At 43.5% G+C, this 20,427-nt stretch overlaps 1 protein-coding gene across 3 annotated transcripts in view; it reads right to left on the bottom strand.

Annotated features, from left to right (window-relative positions):
- unc5b (unc-5 netrin receptor B) overlaps positions 1-20,427 on the bottom strand; it is a 250,740-nt gene that overhangs the window by 8,871 nt on the left and 221,442 nt on the right. For all 3 annotated transcript variants that reach the window (XM_052041397.1, XM_052041398.1, XM_052041399.1), the window contains 4 exons: positions 19,632-19,719; positions 6,009-6,177; positions 2,569-2,802; positions 1,111-1,260 (listed from right to left, as the gene is read on the bottom strand). In XM_052041397.1, the coding sequence (XP_051897357.1) occupies positions 1,111-1,260; positions 2,569-2,802; positions 6,009-6,177; positions 19,632-19,719 (641 nt within the window). The remainder of the gene's footprint in view (positions 1-1,110; positions 1,261-2,568; positions 2,803-6,008; positions 6,178-19,631; positions 19,720-20,427) is intronic.

The raw sequence follows: 20,427 nt of genomic DNA, 5'->3' as shown, positions 1-20,427 counted from the left end.
CAACCCAGAGCAAAACGTTTCATGCTGGTGGATTCTATGGCTGGAAATGTATTCCATTTTCATTGAGGTAATGAGCAGTATCCCAGGGAGTGCTTCAGTGTTTACAAGTGCCCCTGGAAGTGTGTCAGTTTTTCCAACACTCTCCATTGTCTCCTGCTCACCTGGTCTGCTTGTACCCCACACAAAGGTTCACCCATTCTGTCTGTACCCCACACAACATCTCATCTGTTCCACTGGTACCCCACACAATGGCTCACCCATTCTGTCTGTACACCACACAATGGTTCACCTGTTCCACCTGTATTCCACACAATGCCTCACCTGTTCTGCCTGTACCCCATACAATGCCTCGCCTGTTCAACCTGTACCCCACACAACAGCTCACCTGGTCTCTGTACCCCTTATAAAGCAAGGATGAGATTATTTGCCCATTCATTGCTAGCAACAGTTGCCAGAGCAACTTTACCTGACATAGTTCTTCTGGCTGTTGTGTATTTCAGTATGAGATGGTAAGGGTTGTGTTAAGTCTTTGATGTTACCAATGAGAAAACAATTCATATTTCAGTTTCAATGTTGGGTGGGGAACCAATAGCAGAGGATTGAAAGATCCCCAGCTCTTCTAAACTCACCCTTCTTTCTTACTTAAGCAGAGTCCGTGCTGTTGAATGCTGCTGGCTTATTCAGACAAGCAACGGCCAACATAACTGGGCGTTTCTGGTCATGTAATGATACATGGAACATCATCTTTGTAGGCAAGCTCAGTATTTATTGCTCATCCAAACCTGTGCATAGTGTGATCACATAAACAGGAATATGATCGTGACTGGATCACCTATGTTTGAGGTGATGATTGGGGGATCAGTATCGACAGAGAAACCAAGGACAACTCCCCCGTTCTAGTTTGAAATACACCCAGCTGACAAGAGTCTTGGTTTGAAGTCCCATCTGAAAGACAGCACCCCAGACAGTGCGGCAGTTAGAGATCAGTGTCAGGCTTCTGCTTTCGTTCAACTGCCATACCTACTATGACCCATTCTTTGGTTAAGCAGCCTTTTCCTCCTTTAATTTCCCTTACCCACCCTAACGATGGTGTGTCAACTCGACACCTACCTGATACTTGGCGAGCAGTTTGCTTCTCCAGAGGGAGTGGGGAATGTCGTGGATGGAAAGTCGCAGGTTGTGGTAACTGTCTTTGAACAGCAGGCTTTTGGGTTCTTCCAGCAGGTAACTACCCAGAGTCCTCTCCAACTCCAGCACCTCCTACAACGAGGCACAAACTTTTGTAAGCCAAATGCTTCTTCAACCACCGACTTGACAACAGTATCACCCCACAACAGATATGACAGTTCTACTTATTGACTTTGAGTTACGAATCTATCTTTTGCCAAACTGAAGAATACACCAGTCACTACCAAAGGAATGCAGAACATCAAAATACCTGCAATACATTTTACCCAGCCCTTCCGATTTACGAAATTTCCCCTCAATGAAATGATTTCCAGAACACATCAATTTCTTAAATCAAGGAATGGTTGTCATGGTCCTCAGGCAGGTGACCATCAGTCTCAGGGTAATGAGGAGAACCCAGATTCTTAACAGAGACCAGGGAATACTCCTCACATTTACAATAGGAGACCACTTAGGCCCTTGAACTTGTTCACTCATATGGCCGATCTGAAACTTAACCCCCCATGCCCTTCTTGCCGCAACAAGAATTATCTGAACTTTGCAATGGGACCCCAACTAACAGCGACCTGCGCAGGTTTCCAACACCCGTGATTTCACCTGAATTGACTGATTCCCATTTCTGTTGGTCCACTGAATTCTGTGCTCTCTCACAAATGCAGGGTACTGCATTGAAAGTGATCTAGAGGAAAGAATGGATCTGGAGGAGCTTCAAACTGAGGAATGGTTCCTTCATCCCCTTGAGCCTGTTCAGTGAGGTCACAGCCAACTGTGACCGATCTCCACACACCAACCTTTGCTTAGCAATCCTTCAGCATCATTGCTTATCAAAAGTCGATCAATCTCAGAGTTAAAACTAATAATTGACCCATTATTAATCAGTGGTTTGAGACTTCAAGGAAATCAAGAGTTATGGGGAACAGGCAGGAGCCTGGTAGAGCAGGTGCCTCAAAGCTCCAGTGATCTGGGTTCAATTCTGACCTTGGGCACTGTTCATGTGGAGATTGCACATTCTCCTTGTGACTGCATGCGATTCCCTGGGTGTTCTGGTTTCTTCCCACATCCCAAACATGCACAGATTGGTAGCTTAATCGACCGCTCTAATTGGCCACCTATCGTCTAGGTAAGTGGTTGAATTCTGTGGGACTTGATGGGAGTGTGGGGAGAACTGGCTGCAGGCAAAACTACTGGGGAAATGGAGGTTGCTCTGTGAGCCAGCACAGACCCAAAGGCCAAATGGCCTCCTTCTATGTCATAAGGAAACATGGAAAGGGCAGATGAGCCATTAGATACAGAAAGCAGAAGAGGCAGGAATGGCAATTTGGCTGATTCCATTTCTTATGTTTGCAGTAGGGAATGACAAACTACCACAAGGTACTGTACCTTTAGAGCATCAGGAGTATCCTCCACACAGTATACTTTAAGGCTGTACTCCAGAGATGTACACGAGGTCGGTGCAAATATGGCCAGTTGGAGCCTCTTGATAGCCGACCTGGAGTTAGATTCCCCAACGAGTGCATAGGTTCCAAGTTGGTCCAGGAGGATGTGGCAAGATTGGGAGTCCAGCTGACAGTAGCAGGGTGTGTTTAAGTTCTCCTCCTCCAATGTCACCACTTCCTGAAGGCACAAAGGAACAAAGGAACATTCACAGAGTCATACAGCATGGAAGCTGGCCCTTTGGCCCACTGAATCTGCACCAACTATCAAGCACACATTTACACTAATCCCACCTTAATCCCATTTTATTCTCTCAACATTCCCATCAAACATTGCAATTCAGGTGCCAGCAACAACAACTTGTGTTTTTATAGTAATCCAAAAACAGCAGATGCTGGAAATCTGAAGCAAAAATTGAAAACGATGGAAGTAGTCAGGTCAGGCAGCATCTGCAGAGAGACACACTTCTGGTCATTGAACTTTCATTTGTGGCTCCTCCCTCCAGAGATGCTGCCTGACCTGCTGAGTACTTCCAGCGTTTGCTGTTTTTAATTATAAAGCTCCTGTAACATTGCAAAACATCTCCAGTCAACTTATAGGGGTCATTATCAAACTAATTAGACACCAATTCACAGGAGGGGATATGGAGACAGATGAGCAAGAGCTTTGATTGAAGAGATGGGATTTAATGGGCACCTTATAGGACGAGAGGGGTTTAGGGAAGGAAATTCAGAGGTTAGGGCCTTGGCAGCTGAAGGCACAGCCGCCACTGATGGGGGAAATCAGGTGGCTAGCACTGGAGTAGTGCAGAGGTCGAAGGATTCTAGGGATGGCGCAGTACTGAGATATGGAGGGAGTGTAACTATGTCTGAGTACAGAGGGTGAGTACAGGATGAGTACTGAGTACAGGGGGTGTAACTATCCAGCCTGGCTGTGCTGACATTCACCACACATTGGGTGGATTGGGTAGATCAGGGCAACCCGTGGGTTGGGAAATAGATGGGATTTGATCCAACAGCAGTTTGCACTCCTCTGATTTTACTGTCCTTCTACGTGGTCTTGCTGGTTTCCGCCAAACGATTTGGATTAAAATGAATTTATCAAATTTGCACATTAGTGCAGCCAACCCATAGATCACATCCGCAATGTTCACCCCATGTCCCATCCAGCTTTGAGTTATGAAGAGGCTGGGATTTACTCTGCCATTTTGCCTCCATTTCCACAATTGGCAGCATGTTCCAATACCCATAAGTATGTAGAGTGAGGTCTACCCCCACTCACTCCATCAGTCTTTAAGCTCATTTACAATGGAGCCACTTGTGTATTCTGGCACACGTGAGCAAACCTTCCTTTACCCAAATCCAATGTCACTCGTACAACAGGAGCCTCAGGAATCAGAGAAACACTGTCACTGCGACATTATACATCACTGGGCACTTGCTTTATGGGGATTCTTTGGAAACAATTTGAAGTATTTTATTTTATTTGTTGGGGAAGACCAATCATCATCATTGGTGCTCAGGTTTGCCAACTTCCACTTCAGGAGACTCAAGCTGAACCATCGCCAGTGTGTGTCCTAACTCACTCATCAACCCTGAGCTTCCTATCCTGAAACACTCTGAACTCTCTGTACCCCACCAATCCTGCTGTCTGACTCAGTGTCAAATTCTCGTGAAGCACTGTGAGACGTTGTAGTACTAAAGACAATCTACAAATGGCAGCAGCAATCAACACGGCAGCTTCTAAACCAATCAATCAAAGAGCAATCAAATCTAGGCACAAGTAATAACTCTGAGATGATTATCTGATGCCTATAATCTGGTGTCAGGCTGGATGACAGAGGGTAAAATGTTTTAATAACATGATTCTATTTTTTTTCAACACAGCTGAAGCTGACAGATTGTATTTCAGTCTGATATTGGCCTAATTTGAAGTGTACAAGGTTGTGCAATATGACCAAATTAAGTTATCCCAAATCAGACCTCTTGCATAAGCCTATATACCTAGGACTCGATTGCCATTGTGGAGTTCCGATTGCCTTGATAGGGCGTCAGGGGAGATTCCTGCCTGCGCTGATTTATTGCACGGTGCATAGTTCCAGGTGCATGGCCACCAGGTACACAAGGATAGGACAGAAATGAAAAGTAAAGGGGCATGCAATGTGGTGACTTGATGGCAAGAGCCCTGTGACCCGTCCACGAACGCCCACAGACTGAACTCATGGGGTAGTATATTTCCGTCAACACCTCCTTCAGACCCAATCTTCTGTTTCTTGCCCGATTACCAGCTTCCCGCACCTTTCTCCCATCTGTCACTTAATCCCCCTTGTGATCTACCCTGTCACACACCCGTCGTTTCTCCCTTCCCTTTTCTCCGCATATTAAAACCTGCTTATTTCAAATTATTCCAGTTCGGATGAAAGCTCATTGACCCGAAACTTCTCTCCTCGTATACGCTGCCTGACCTGCTGAGCATCTCCATTTCTGTTTTAACTCAGATTTCCAGCATCTGCAGTATTTTGCCTGACGTGTACTGCAAAGAAGCTTGCCGAGGCCGAAACTGGTGGAATCTTTTTGAGCCTCTTCACCACTGGTGTTCCAGCCTAGCTCTGCCATGGTGGGGAACAGTCAATGACCTTTCAAAGGATGACCACGCTGAGCTATGACTGTTTCTCTCTCCACAGATGCTGCCCAACTCTCTGAGCATTTCTAGCACTGCCTGTTATTCAGACCCACTCAATCTTAAGTTACCAGGTTGCAATTTCCTCTGTGTTGGTCAGTGGTCTTCAAGCTTCATATCCTCTGATAGATGTGGTCCTGAAGGTAGCCTCAACTCCTGCTCCAGCACGGAAATCAAGGTCCTGGCTCCATTGGATGTGCTGACTTTTTGGCTGAGAGACCAAAACTGAATTCCCAATTGCTCTCTTGGGTGGTCTGAGCTATCCCATTCTACTACTTGGGAGATCTCCTGGTGTCCATCCAATATTACCACTGAATCAACACCTGATTGATGTTTGTGGGATCTTGCTGTGCACGAGTTGGTAAATTGGTTTATTATTGTCCCATGTACCGAGGTACAGTGAAAACCTTGTCTTGCATACCATCCATACAGATCAATTCATTACAGCAGGGCATCGAGGTATTACAAGGTAAGACAAAACAGAATGCAGAACAAAGTGTTACAGTTACAGAGAATGTGCAGTGCAGGCAGACAATAAGGTGCAAGGTCATAACAAGGTAAATTGTGAGGTCAGGAGTGTGAGGTCAGTTGGCTACCACTTTTCCTCAACCTCACTCCCAAAATGTTTCTGTGGCTGTGTGCAGATAAAATGGAGGTAAATAGTGCTATAGAAAATGCGAGGCATTCCCTCCTTCTCATCTTCTTACCTCCCAGGCAGCTTGATGAGTTTGTGTCTTGAGCTTAATGGTCCAATCTGGTCCTGAGACATCTGCGCAGTGGGGAATGCTGAGAACAACAGGACGGCACAACAGCATCCCCGTTGGCCCACAAGTCACCATGGGGCTCAGGACCGTCTGCGAACCTTCGGAGGGGGGTCTTTTGAGACGAAGAACAAGAGACTGCTGGTTAGTCAATGACCACTAAAGTGAGGAGTTTTCCAACCCCAGATAAAATATTTTAAACACCTTCACCCCGATGTGACAAAGGCAGGTGCTCGGGTCTTGCTCAGAAGCTGGTACTCTTGCCTCTAACTCAGAAGTTGTGGGTTCAAGACCCACTCTGGAAATGTGACTGTCAAGTTCCATGCTAGTGCTCCTGTGTAGTGCTGGGGGAATGGTGGAAATCAAAACAAAAACATCAGATGCTGGAAATCTGAAATAAAAACAGAAAATGCTGCAAACACTCAGCAGGTCAGGCAGTGTCTGTAGAAAGAAAAACAGAGTTAACTATTAAGAGACGCAACAGATGGCAGCTGCTGGAATCTGGAGCAACAACTCAGCAGGTCAAGCAGCATCTGTGGCGGGGGAAGGAATTGTCGACGTTTCAGGTCAAAACCCTGCATCAGTCCTGGTGCAGGGCACAGACCCGAAACTTTAACAATTCCTTCCCCCCGCAGATGCTGCTCGACCCGCTGAGTTCCTCCAGCAGATTGCAGAGTTAACTAACCATTAGCTCTGAAACCCTTTGTCAGAATTGGGGAAGAGAGAAGTTAGTCAGTTTTCATTAGCAGAGAAGATGGAAATGGAGGGGTAGAACAAAGGGACTATCTCTGATCAGGTGAGACCAGGCAATTGAAAGCAGATTGTTCTTCTTTGTCAATGTTGTGTGTTGCTTATAGCAGGGCTGTGGGTCATGTCCAGCAAGCCAGACCATGCTTAACAGAGAGAGAAAAACGGAGCCAAAATCACAGATGGAAGGTAGGCAGAGATGGCTGGTCTGACACAGACAGAAAGAGTGAGTCACCGAAAGTTGGACAGTTCAATACTGGGTCCAGAAGGCAGCGACGTGCCCAGATGGAAGATGAGGTGTTGTTCATCAAGCTTACAACGGGCCTCATTGTAACAGTGCAGGAGTCCACAGAGGTGAAGGTCAGCGTGGGAGTGGGATGGCGAATGAAAGGGGCAGGCCTCAAGAAATTCAGGGCCACTCCTGTGGACTGAACACAAGTGCTCCATAAAGTGGTCTCACTCAACCTGCAAGTGGTTTCTGAAGGAGTGCTGGTGCTTCTCAGAGCAGCGGTGAAAAGCCAAGCCACCCTTTGCTCTTTCAGGTGAATGTAGAAGGTCCCAATGGTACTTAAAAAGAACAACGGGAACAAACCCTGGTGTTCTGACCAGTAATTAGCCCTCCATCAACAGCATTAACACATATCATCCAGTCTTAATCACATTGCTGCTTGTGGGAGTTTGCTGTGTGCAAATTGTCTGTCACATTTCCTGCAGTACAACTGTGCCTCCTCTTCAAAAGTGCTTCAGTGGCTGTCAAGGGCAACGACATGACACAAAAGGTAAGTCTTTCAAATACTGTCTGTATTCAGAGAATATTTCCCAGTGACATTAACATAGCCATCAGCTTATTGATTGAAGCAAAATAACACAGTGGGCATATAGTGCTGCCAATGTTTAGCATTCATATAAGAACAAGATTAGGAGTATCTAATCTTTGCCATTTTCCCATCTGCCTCCATAAGCCTTTATGCCTCTAAATCGATCTAAAGCCTTGAACACATGTAATAACTTGGGATTCACAGCTCTCTGGGGCAGGGAATTCCAAGGATGCATAACCCTCTGAGAAAAGTAACTCTTCCTCATCTCAGTCTCAAACGGCCAACATCCTGTGTCTACGACCTCTATTTCAGGACCTCCACCACCAAAGCAAACAACTCTACGGTAGCCACACAGTCAACCTCCCTCAGAACCTTACAATAGAATGAATCACCACATTCAGTATCACCCATTCTATTCAATCTTTGTTCATCTGTGGAATCCTCCTGGTAAACCATTGCCTCACCTCCAAGGCAATTATGCCCTTCTTTCCATGAGTGGACCAGGACTGTGACACTGAAGTCCTGTTGAGTTGCACTGATATTTCTTTAGTTGCACACTCCCCCGCAATAAAGGCCAACATTCCATTTGCCTTCTGAAGTACTTGGTGTATGTAGATACCAGTTTGCTTTTTTTAATTCATTTTTGGAATCTGGGTATGGCTGATGAGGCCAGCATTTATTGACCATCCCCAATTGCTCCTGATCTGGTGAACCCCCTTCTCGAATGTCCACAGTCCTCCTGGTGAATGTGCTCCCACAGTGCTGTTGTACAAGTGGTTACCAGGGTTTAGACCCAGTAAGGACAAAGGACTGGCAGTACATTTCCAAGTCAAGACTTGGCGGGGAGCCAGCCGGTGGTGGTGTTCCCAAGACTTGTTGCCCTTGTCCTTCTTGACTATAGTGGTTGGGGTTTGGGAGGTATCCAAGTAGGTTATTGCAGTGCATTTTGTTGGTAAAGCACACTGCAGCCACTGTGCACGGTAGTGGAGGGAATAAATGCTTAGGGTGGTGAATGGAATGCCATTGCTTAGTTCTTGATTATGTTAAGCTCTTGAGAGTTGTTGGAACTGCACTCATCCAAGCAAGTGGAGAGTATTCCATTACCCTCCTGACTTGTACCTTACATATGGTGGAAAGGTTTTTGAGTGTCAGGAAGTGAGTCAATCATCACAGGATACCCAGCCCCTGACCTGCTCTTGCAGCCTTAGTAGATAGGTGGCTGGTCCAGTTGAGTTTATAGTGATATTGATGGTGGGGAATTCACTGGTAGTAAAGCCAATGAATGTCAAGGGTAGGTGGTTGGAGATGGTTACCGCCTGGCATGTTTATGGCATGAATGCTATTTGTCACGTATCATTCCTTGTCTGAATGTTGTCTATATCTTGCAATGTTGTCTGTGTCTTGCTCCATGCTAGACAGGGATTGCTTCCGTTGCTGAGGCGTTGCGAATGGAATTGAACATTGTGTAATCATCCGCAAACACCTCACCGGATCTTATGATGGAAGAAAGATCGTTGATGGAGCAGCTGAAGATAAGTTAGGCCCAGATCACTGCCCCGAAATACTCCTGCAATCATGTTCTGGGGCTGGGAGGACTGGTGTCCGATAAACAACAATCATCTTCCTTTGTGCGAGATATGACTCCAACCACTGGAGTTTTTTCTCTTGATGTCCACTGCCTTCAGTGTTACCATGGCATCTTGATCCAACACTCAGTCAAATGTTACCTTGAAATCACTTCCTTCTCACCTCTACAATGACACCCAGATCTCTGCACCACAATCTAATAGTCTCACACCATTTAAATAAATTTATCCTTTACTACTATTCCTTTCAAAGTTTATACCTCACATTTCTCCATATTATATTCTGTCTGTCTATTCACTTAACTGCCCGTCTTCCTTTGCAGACTCAGTCTTCCTCAGAACTTACTTTCCCTAATACCTTGGTACTATGACTAGATGAGGGGATCAGTGTAAACAGTTGGATCCCAGTACTGATCCCACTGGTTCCAAATTGCTAATCACTAAAACCCAGTTTTCTAAACACGTTGATATATTTTTTTCAATTTCATATGCAGTAACTATTTTTACAGCATCTTACTGTATGCCATTTGGAAATCCAAATATGCTACTTTCAGTGGTTCTGTTTTAACAAACCAACTAATTATTCCTTGAAGAACTGTAATAAATTAGTTTAATTTAATTTTTAAAACATTTGTTAAACATAATTTCCCTTTCATAACATCATCTTGGCTCTGACCAATCATGTTATGCTTTGCTAATTCTCTGATACCACTTCTTTAATGTCTACCGTTTTCCCAGTGCCTGGGTCTATAGTTCCCTAGTTTTTTCTTTGCTGTATTTTTCTTGAACACTGGCATTATATTTGCTGCCTTCCAATCCACTGAGACCTCCTCAGAATGTAAGGAATTTTGGAAGCTCACGATCAATGTATCCACTATCTCTGCATCCATTTATTTTGGAGCCTTATAATTCAAGCCACCACGTCCAGGAGTTTAATCAACCCTTATTCACATGACTTCACCCAGTTTTTTTCTCTTGTGATACTAATTGTTGCAAGTTTATCTCTCTTATTCTCTTTCATTCTCAATTATGTTTGGTATGCGTTCATTGTCCTCCACAGCGAAGACTGAAAATATTTGCTTAATGTCTGTGCTATTCCCTCATTCCCCTGTCTCAGCTTCTATGAGACCATTGTTTGACTTTGTTTTTTTTCTTACCACATTCTTGTAGAAGATCTTACAGCCTGGTTTTGTATCATGCTAATTTAATCTCATATTCTATTCTTTCTACTTATCAATATTTTACTCATCCTTTGCTAGTTTTACTGATCCTTTGGCCTACGACTGTTCTTTATAAATCCTCTCTTTCTCTTGAAAGCCATTCTTAATTTTTTTAGTAAGTCACAGTTGAAACATTAAGCCATAATTTTTCAATTGAATATACTGCTCCTTATCTGCCTTCATACCTTTTAATCCAATTTCCCAAACTACCATAGCCAATTTGACCTCCACACCTAGGTAATTATCTTTATTTAAGTTTTAGTCTCAAAGTTTGGACTTGCTTGTCACTCAACTGAATGCAAAATGATATCATATTAGGATCACTCTTCCCCATAGAAACCTCTACTAGGAGATCACCAATTAATTCGAATTACCTGTGATCAGCCATGTAGCCTGCTCCCTAATTGGACCGATGCATTATACTAGGAACCAACACACTTAAATATATTCTATGACCTAATCCCTAAGATACTTCTGCCAATGGAAGATATCAACTTTATATAAAGATTAAAGTCACCCATGTTTATTGTCTTACCTTTGCAACAAGCCCCCATTATTTCTTGATTAATCCCCTACATCTACTGTTAGAGGGCTTATAGACTACTCCCACTGGTGTTTACAGCCCTTTGTTATTTCCTAAATCCATCCAAACTGATTCTACTTCTTAATCTTCAGAGCCAACACTGTTCTCACTACTGTTTCATTGTCATCCTTTATGAAGAGAGCTTTCATTCCTCCTTTTCCACTATTTTCTGAACATCAAGTACTCTGGAATCTTCAGTTTCCATCTTTGGTCACCTTGCAACCAAGTCCCCGTAATGATTATTGGATTAAATCCATTGAGCTCCATTTTTGCCACTAATTCATCAACATACATTACGAAAAAAATTTACGTTTTTTTGTTTCTATCATTTTTCCTTAATTCTACACTCCAATGGACTAATACCATTATGCACTCTGCCCCCTTCCTGTCACACTCTGACGATTATTACTTAATCTGCTTTGCTGCATTCCTTTCTCTTTAACTTTCAAATTTCCTCGCAACTGAACACTCCCACCCCACCCAGCCAAAACGACTAACTGGAAAGTGGAACCTATGTTTGTATTAGATGTTACCAGAAGGGGGCAGCAATAATCTTCCCAAAAGTACCAATCTTTACAACCTTTTGACAAAATATATCAAATTGTTTCTTTACACGTCTATGCAAATGAAACATTTGTGCCTAGACCATGCCTGTAGCACGCACAGTTCACCCTGACGTTGAGCAGACAAGGTGCAACCGGATGGGGAATGAGCATGTGTTTTAACACACGCACACATCTTGGTCGGCATGGACAATTCGGGCTGAAGGACCTGTTTCCATGCTGTGTAACACTATGACTCCATGGATGTTATGATCTGGAATGTGCCAATTAAGATTGTTGTGGAATCAAATTCCATAGGAACTTTTGAAAGGCAACTGGACTTGGAACCAAAAAGGACTCAATTGTAAGCTTATGGTTTACACTGCAGAACTTGGGAGTAAACTGGACAACTCGTTCATGGGCTTGAAAGACTGGTGAGTGGTGCAACTAATAGAGCTGCTACCTCACGGTTCCAGTGACAGTGATAATCCTGACCTCTGGTGTGGAAGTCTGCATGTTCTTCCTGTGACCCAGTTCTCTGGTTTCCTCCCACATCCCAATGATGTGCAGGTTGGTAGGTTAATTTGCCTCTGTAAATCGTGTCTAGTGTTTAGGTGAGGGGTAGAATCTGGAGGTGGGGGGGGGGGGGGAGGTTGATGGCAATGTAGAGAGAATAAAATGGGATTAGTGTAGGATTCATGTAAATGGATGCTTGATGGTCAATGTGGACTTGGTAAGCTGGGAATCTTATTGCTATTCTGTATGACTCTATGAATGAATGCTGCTTTCTATAATTATGCACAAGATCTGTCAACTCAATCCTGCCAGGTGGATACAGTTCCAAAAATATTTCACACATCAGATTTTTTCATGTATCAGACTCCTATTATGATGACTTTGGCATGGACAAGTTGGGCCAAAGGGCCTGTTTCCATCTTGAATAGCTCTCTGACAACAGAGGTCAAAACCAGATCAACAGACAGAAAATTTGCCTTGCTTTCTTTTCCCAGAAAGGTCATGGAACAAAAATTTGGGGTCATTCAATTCAAATGCAATCATCATCCATGGATCTTTTTATGTATATGCTTGACTGATAGCTCTGCTTGAATTTGCAAGTATTTGCTTCATCACTGTCATACTTCAGAAAGTATTCCTCACTCTGTTTTCTTCCAACTGAGTTACTGCGGAGCTGCAGGCTGGAGACTGTGCATAAACCTTGCAAACACTGTTGCTCAAGGACCTGGGGTTAACCCTGCTACCTGCTCTCTAGGAAACTCTGCAGGCCACTACAAGATCAGGAGAGCTTCTCCAAGTGGCTGCTGTACCTTTAGCTGCCAAGGTCCTGAGCTATTGAATTCCACTCCCAGAAAAAATCCTCCAGTTCCCTACCTTTCCCTCCTCCTCTAAGTAAGTCTTTTGTGACATCTTCCTGCTCCTCTGTTGGATGAGGTCCAGCTAGTGGCAGAAGGCAGCCCAAGCACTTGTGCTGCACTGTCCGAGGTATTGGGTTTTAGAGGTTTAACCAAGGCTCATTTGGCTTGGATGCAAATGCTTCTGTTGAACTTTCTTGAAGCAGGATTGGGTCACTCTTCCAAGTGGTTAGGGCAATATTTATCCCACAATCAACGTCATAAACACAGGTAAACTGGTCAATGGGCTGCATCACAATGACAGCTCACCACTGGTACTGTGGAGAACTGCAGTGCATGCAGCAGTGCATTCCAGGTTTCCACTCACCACTATGTCCAATTGAGGGGCCAATCACGCTTAGCAAAAGAGCTGGATACACATCACATCTGACTCCTCAGCTTCACACCAGCCAGAGCTGGTATATCTACTGCAGCCCACTTCACTTGAATGGGGTTGTTGATCTTAATGAAAAATGTAAATGAAAGCAAACAATTGCAGATGCTGGAAATCTGAAATAAAATCAGAAAATGCTGGAGATACTCAGCAGGTCAGGCAGCATCTGTGGAGGGAGAAACAGAATTAACATTTTAGATCTTTGACCTTTCAGTTAGAATGCAATGATGAAAGATCATCTATCTGAAACATTAACCCCATTTAACTTTCTCCACAGATGCTGCCAGACCTGTTGAGTTTCATAAACATTTTTATTTTAAAATTAAAGTGGCTTTTCTTAAACTCCAATATTAGTTTTTAGTAAATTTCAATGTTTGAAGTAGCTTTAAGTGAATTTTATTTTTTCACAGATCAATAATTTTTCAATTATTTTAAATATTTTCAATTCCTAAATGTCTCTGACCATCCTGTAGACAGGACGGAATATAGAAGCATATGGAGACAGAAAGAAACCACGGAAAGAGCCTTTGACAGGCTCTAGCCTTGATGCTGCTCATCAACTGCTTTGTATGTGGAACTGCTGCCACAGTAACACCAGAGGACCAGGAGTTGGGAGGCTGCAAAAGACAGAGTGTGTTCATGGGGCTAGTATAGAAGGGCATAGGGAAAGGCAAACTGAAGGTATGTGCTGGGGTCATCTGGTGATCACGATACATTCTGTGGGAGCTTATCTTCCACTAACTAGCTGCTGCATTTCCTACATCATGGCAGTGATTGCACTTCCAAAATACCTACTGTATTTTGACACATATGTTGAAACAGATAAAAAAAAGACGTTATAGCAAGTCTTGCACTCTGATGGTCAGGGAGGTCTGAGAGAATTTATGCCTGATACCTGGCTCTGAGTGAACCACAGAACAAGTTCCTCTTGGGTGAAATAAAACGGTTCTGATTCTTTCTTGTCTCAAAATTAAAGGTTACTTTTATGAAATCACATTCCTTAAATACCAATGCTGCCACAACTTGAGGAAGAGATGTACTAATAAAGGTCTGATGCAGTGTGCTGTACATTAACCTGAAGGAAGTTCAGTCACAATATGCTTATATCCTTGATGATGAGTGGTTGACGACAGCTTGGGGATTATTCACAGACATTAATAAATTTGCTGTCCTATTTCTGCCAGACAGGAATTTAGAATAATTCCTCTCTGATGTCTTTCTAGCAGGTCACTCTCAATACCCTGCATTTAGCTGGGTGGAGGCTGCCTGTCTAACTATTGTTGGAGGCAAGTTAAAACAACTTCGGGCACCATGCCATTTTCCACTGTAAGGTGCAATCAAGTCAGGTATGAATATTGCTGAGCATCGAGGTTCATTGAAAATCATTCCTGAGAGCAGCACACGAGAGCCACTGCTTCACAGCACCGGAGACCTGGGCTGCTGTTTGTGTGGAGTTGGCACGTTCTCCCTGTGACCCTGTGGGTTTCCTCTGGGCACTCTGGTTCCTCCCACAAGGCAGAGATGAAGGGGTTGGTAGGGTAATTGGCCGCTGTAAACTGCCCCTAGTGTGTAGGTGAGGTGTAGAATCTGGGGTGGGGGGGGGGGGGTGGGGACAGTTGATGAGAACGTGGGACTAATGTAGGATCAGTGTAAATGGGTGTTTGATGGTCAGCACAGACTCTGTGGGCCGAAGGGCCTGTTTCCATGCTGCACCTTTTTACAACTCTCTATGATTGGGAATGTTGTCAGGACAACAGGAAGGGCCATCTAAACCCAGGGAGGGAAGAATTTGTATAAGCAAGGAATTTACAGGCTCTGGAAATTAATTTCAATTTATTTAAATAAACAATAAACACAGAGAAGAAACTTTAGAATCCATTTCTCTTCTTTTTAAATTCCACATTTCTTCACAAGACAAAAGAGAGTGCATGCTCCTCTCACAGTGATCCCATTCCCCCACTTTCTTCCCTGTAATCTATTCTCTTTTACATGCCTATCAACTTTCCCCACTTCACCTTCCACCCACCTACACGAGGGACAATTTACAGTGGCCAATTAACCTACCAGTGTATTGTTTGGATGTGGGTGGAAACCAGAACATCCGGGCAAACTCCACGCAGACAGTGCTGGAGGTCGGGATTGAACCCACTACTACTCTGCTGCTCCTTCAACAATTTGCTGCTTCATAATGTCTCCTGGTCACTGAGACAAAGCATGGAAACTTGCAGCCAGGTTCCCACTGGGGCTCCTGAAATTCTAGAATCTACACCGGTTGTAGCCTTACCACAGATCTGCACTGTACCGAACAGCAGAGAAAGAGGCTGACAATACTGTTAGAAATACTTTATGTTGAAACAAGAGACTGCAGATGCTGGAATCTGGAGCAACAAACAATCTGCTGGAGGAACTCAGTGGGTCGAGCAGCATCTGATGAGGGAAAGGAATCGTCAACATTTCCGGTCAAAAATCTGATGCAGGTTTGGACTCGAAATGGCGACAATTTCTTTCCGCCTCGGAACTGCCTGGGCAACACTCTACAGCTCTCTTTCCTCTCTCTATAACCAAACTTCTGGTCGTCTGTGTTAATAACTTCCCAACATCAAATTTTGTTTGCGAAAGCTCCTGCAAACCATGCTCGGGAATTTTTTGCTGCATAAATACAAATTGTTGCTGTTGCTTTACCATTCATCCATAATTAATATCAAAGTACATGAATAAATAAGGTCAGGATCCATAACTTGGAAAAATCAGCACACTCTGGTTAAACTGTTGCTCAGTCTGAGGGTGAAATTCAGTCTCGATCGCATGCATTAAGCATGCAAGGTATTAGTGGCTGTGTGTGAAAGTACTTCATTTTCAAAACTCAGTTCTACTGACTTCAGTGTTTAGTGCCAACAAACAAGGACAAATTTTCAGCCGTTGATCTTGATTTCCTGTCAGCCAAGCCACAAGAGATCAACCAATCATGTGCACAGTTTAAAAGAAAAATGGTTGGTTATTGTCAAGACAACAGTAACTCTATGAACCATGTTGATTCCCAATATGGCTTGGGCTTGATGGAATGCACGCACTTCTAGATAAGAACCCCCTGAAAGAGTCAGTGGTGCTCATCAATCAAAAGGCTCCTTGTCGTTCAGTATGCCATTTAAGGTCAGTTGAGCTGAACATTAATACAGCAGATTAATTGGCTGTGCTTGATTGATTCTAAGTCATTCTTTCTAGCAAACAGGGAACTGACAGCAACCGTCTACCTTGGATAGGAAATTGTGGCCCACACTCCCAGTCTATAAACTTGCTAAGGAAAGCTAATAATAATTAAGATCCATAAAAATTCCACTGATTGGATATTTCCTCTGTGGGCTGTGGACGATAAAGTTCCAAACTTGTTTATAGCACAGGTTTTGGCTCAATGAACGGGCCTCTCTTATCTCAGAATAAAAAGGTTGTGGGTTTAAGTCCCATACCAGTGGCCTGGGCCCTAAAATTTATCCTCCAGTGTAGTATGGAGAGAGCAGGTGTCATCCTTTTGATGAGATGTTAATTCAAGGCCCTGAACACCCTATCAAGCAGGTGCACAAGGTGCAGTGATGCTGGTTTAAAGAGTAGAGGACTGCTCTCTGGTGTCCTGGACAATTCTTATCCCTCAGTCAGTATCACTGCCTGTGAGGGCTCTAAATGGGTACTATGCTTGTTATGTTTCAAAAGTAATTCACTGGCTGCCCTGCGGTGCGGTTGAAATGGACGTGAAAGGTGTTATGTGAATTCAAGTCTTCACCGAACGCAGAACATTATACAGAAGGCGTTTTACCCACAGCTAATGGAATCTATCTGCAAATCTATCCTAACCCAGCACTCTCAGGCCAGGAAGGAGACCACTGGCCAACAACTCCAAGTACCTCAATAGATGGCAACTCTTTGGGCCACAAGATGAACTGGGTGGAGAAAGATGAGTCAAAGTGACAGTGGACCCTAGAGCAAAAGGACCCGACTCCTTTCTCCTTGTGCACCCCTCTCTCTGCTCTCTCCCAGCCTTAACACCCTTCCAGATTTCCATGCTCTTCCTATTATGGCCTCGTGACTTTAATCATTCCACAATTGGAGGCCATGCCATCATCAGCTGCCAAGGATCAAAGCTTTGGAATTCCCTCCCGAAACCCCACTTCGACTTTTAAAACCTACCATATCAAGCAAACTCACCAGTCCTAACTTGATGTCCTATTTTCTGTGATTCTGTTTTTATGAAGGGCTTTGGAACATTAAAAGCACCACATAAAGGCAATTGCTCTTATATCTAGAAACCACATGCTTACACCTGGCAAATGTACCCAGCTAGACTCTGCCATCAGAATGGGATTTCAATCATTACCCTGTGCGGGCGCAGTGCTGTTAACAAACCACAAGGGTTTCAGTCACCACCAACTGGCTGTATGTCCTGGTGTTTATACATGGGTACACATGCTTACATGGCAGATTGTCGCAGGCAAATTATATCTTTTCACCCTTTCCATTAAATAATTGGATGAGCAATGCAGTGTTTAGTGAGGTTGCTGCTGCCTCTTGCTTTGGCTGCTTGGTGTGCAGGAAATGCATGACCCACATTGAGACGGTCTAGATAGTTAAGCTAATGGATTGAAGTAACAGGATAATTTTTCAAACCTCTCAGGCTGTCTGCCACTGATTCCACAAGCTGGAAAACTCAGGCCTGTTACACATGATTCCTGTCCATTAATTTTAGCAAATGGGCAATCCATGACTGACTATCTGCACTCTCCCAAGGAGTAGAGTGAGCAAGAGGACCTCAGGAAATAGATCTTTAGATTTCTGCTTTAAGAAAGATCCGATTTTGTGAACTAAAACATGTAATTATCATGTAAACTACAGGCAAAAATCATCACACTAATTGCAGGCATCCAGTACATATAGCTGTCATGTAAATTACAGGCACCCAAAATGTAACTCTCATGTAAGTTACAGGCACCAAAAACAAGTGAAGATCTTGTAAGCTATAGGACGCTGAAACTATGTGGACCAAAGACATCAAGAGCATATAACTGTCCTGTAGATAACAAGCAATGAATTGAAAGGAACACCAGATGTCTGATGTTAAGTCATATAGCTTTGAAGGCTATAGGGACATAAACAACTTTTATTTTTTTTTAAAAGATTAACTCAAGTTTCTTAAAGTTGGGGTTTGGTATGAGTTGTGCAGGAAGGTGAGTATGAAGATTCATGACTGAATGTTGGTGTTAACCAGTTTATCCTTTTCTGGTTTAAGTCATCAAATAAAGTAACCCAACTAATTAACTGAGTTTTCTCAAGGACTGAGTGAGAACTGCAGACCAATTCCCTGATGCCTACGGGCTATAACTAGTAAAATAATGAGTGCAGTTCCCATTCTGATTGGTCACCTTGAGAAGATATTCTTTTTGTTTTCCTGCCTATAGATTTGGCAGTTTTAAAAATTAGAACTCATTCTTGCAAGCTTGTGACACCTTAGGGTCAGAAGGAAGGCTGAAAGTCTACAATTGTTACTTCAGGAGCTCAGTGGGAAGAATCCCTCCTTTCAGTTAGAAGGGGGTTCAAGTCTCCTTCCAGTAACTGAAGACCTAGGCTGACCTACTGCAGTATCGAGGGAGTGCTGCACGGTTGAAGTCGCTGTATTTCAGGTGAGACTGAGGCCCCGTCTCCTCCCTCAGGTGCGTAAGAGATTCCATGCCACAATTTTGGAGTGGAGTGGAGGAGATCTCTGCTGTATTCAGAGCCAAATTTGTCCCTCATTCAACATTACATAAGGCATATTATCAGGCCATCATCATATTGCTGTTCATGAGAGCTTGCTGTAGGCAAATTGTCTGCTGAGTTTCCTATGTCAGAACAGTGACTGGATTATATAGGTTATATATTGCTTTGGGACATGGTGACAGGCTCAATATAAATGTTAAGGCTGTCATATGAATTATAAACAATTTCTTGTATAGGAACCACCCAAAATTCATCTTTAATGCAATTGAATTAGAAGGTCAACATTTCTGTCTCTAATGCAATTTAATCTAAAACACATTGTTGGAAATGAGAAAGACTATTTCAAATTACTTGAAAAAGCTTGGCAAAATTCAGTATGAATATTCTCACAAGCAAGTAAACAGGATTTTTTTTTCATGTTCAGAATTATATGATTCTGTAATTCAGTGGTATAGGCAGAGAAGCTCCCTGACTCCAAGTCACATTGGGTGCAAGTACTTGAGCTACTTTGGGAAATGTGCCACTTACAGCGTATTTTCTCTTTTGTTGATGATCAGGTACATTTCGTAGAACTTGCCCTGTGGAATTGCTCCCTGAGGTACCAGAAGACTGACCCCTGTGTGGAACAAGAGAAGAAAAATTTGTAGCTGAATTGAAGTTAAAATGAGCTTAAGATAAGTCTAGGCATACTATGTCTGTCTTTGGGCATCTTCTGAACTGATCTCTTTCACAACCCGCTTCCTGATGACGCTGCCATGTTCTCGATCTCTTAGTTCTACCGACACTTTAGCATTTCTTTTTGCACTACTTCAGATTACACCTTGCACCACTCTGTTGCTTTGTGCTCACTGTACTTATTGCTATATCTATTATTACCATGTGCACTGTTTACTCTGTGAGTTCATGCGAGCATGGAATCTCATTGCACCCTGGTGTATATTACAATAAGCTAATCTGAATCTGAATCTGATGACCTTCTGGCTTTGGGAGTGTAAAAGCTATAGGTTTAAGTTTCCACCCCCAATACAGCCCCATTAAAAGTATTTTAAAAGAACATAAATTACTCAGGCAAAATAGACTGCAGATACTGGAATCTGGAACAAAAAAGCAGAACCTTGGAAGAACTCAATGGGTCAAGCAGCATCCATGAAGGCAAAAGGTGTCTGTCGATGTTTTGGGTCGAGACCCTGCATCAGGACAGAGAGGGAAGAGGAAAGATTGCCGGTATATAAGCAGGATGATGGAGGGGTGGGTCAGAGGCGTGGGGTCATAAATTTCTCAGGTCCAATTAAACAATGGACTGGGAATGTGGGGTGAATAAAAT

Source organism: Pristis pectinata, chromosome 30, assembly GCF_009764475.1.
Source record: "Pristis pectinata isolate sPriPec2 chromosome 30, sPriPec2.1.pri, whole genome shotgun sequence".
Taxonomy (NCBI): domain Eukaryota; kingdom Metazoa; phylum Chordata; class Chondrichthyes; order Rhinopristiformes; family Pristidae; genus Pristis; species Pristis pectinata.
Note: the sequence above shows the minus strand (reverse complement) of the source record. Positions and strands in the feature narration are given on the sequence as shown.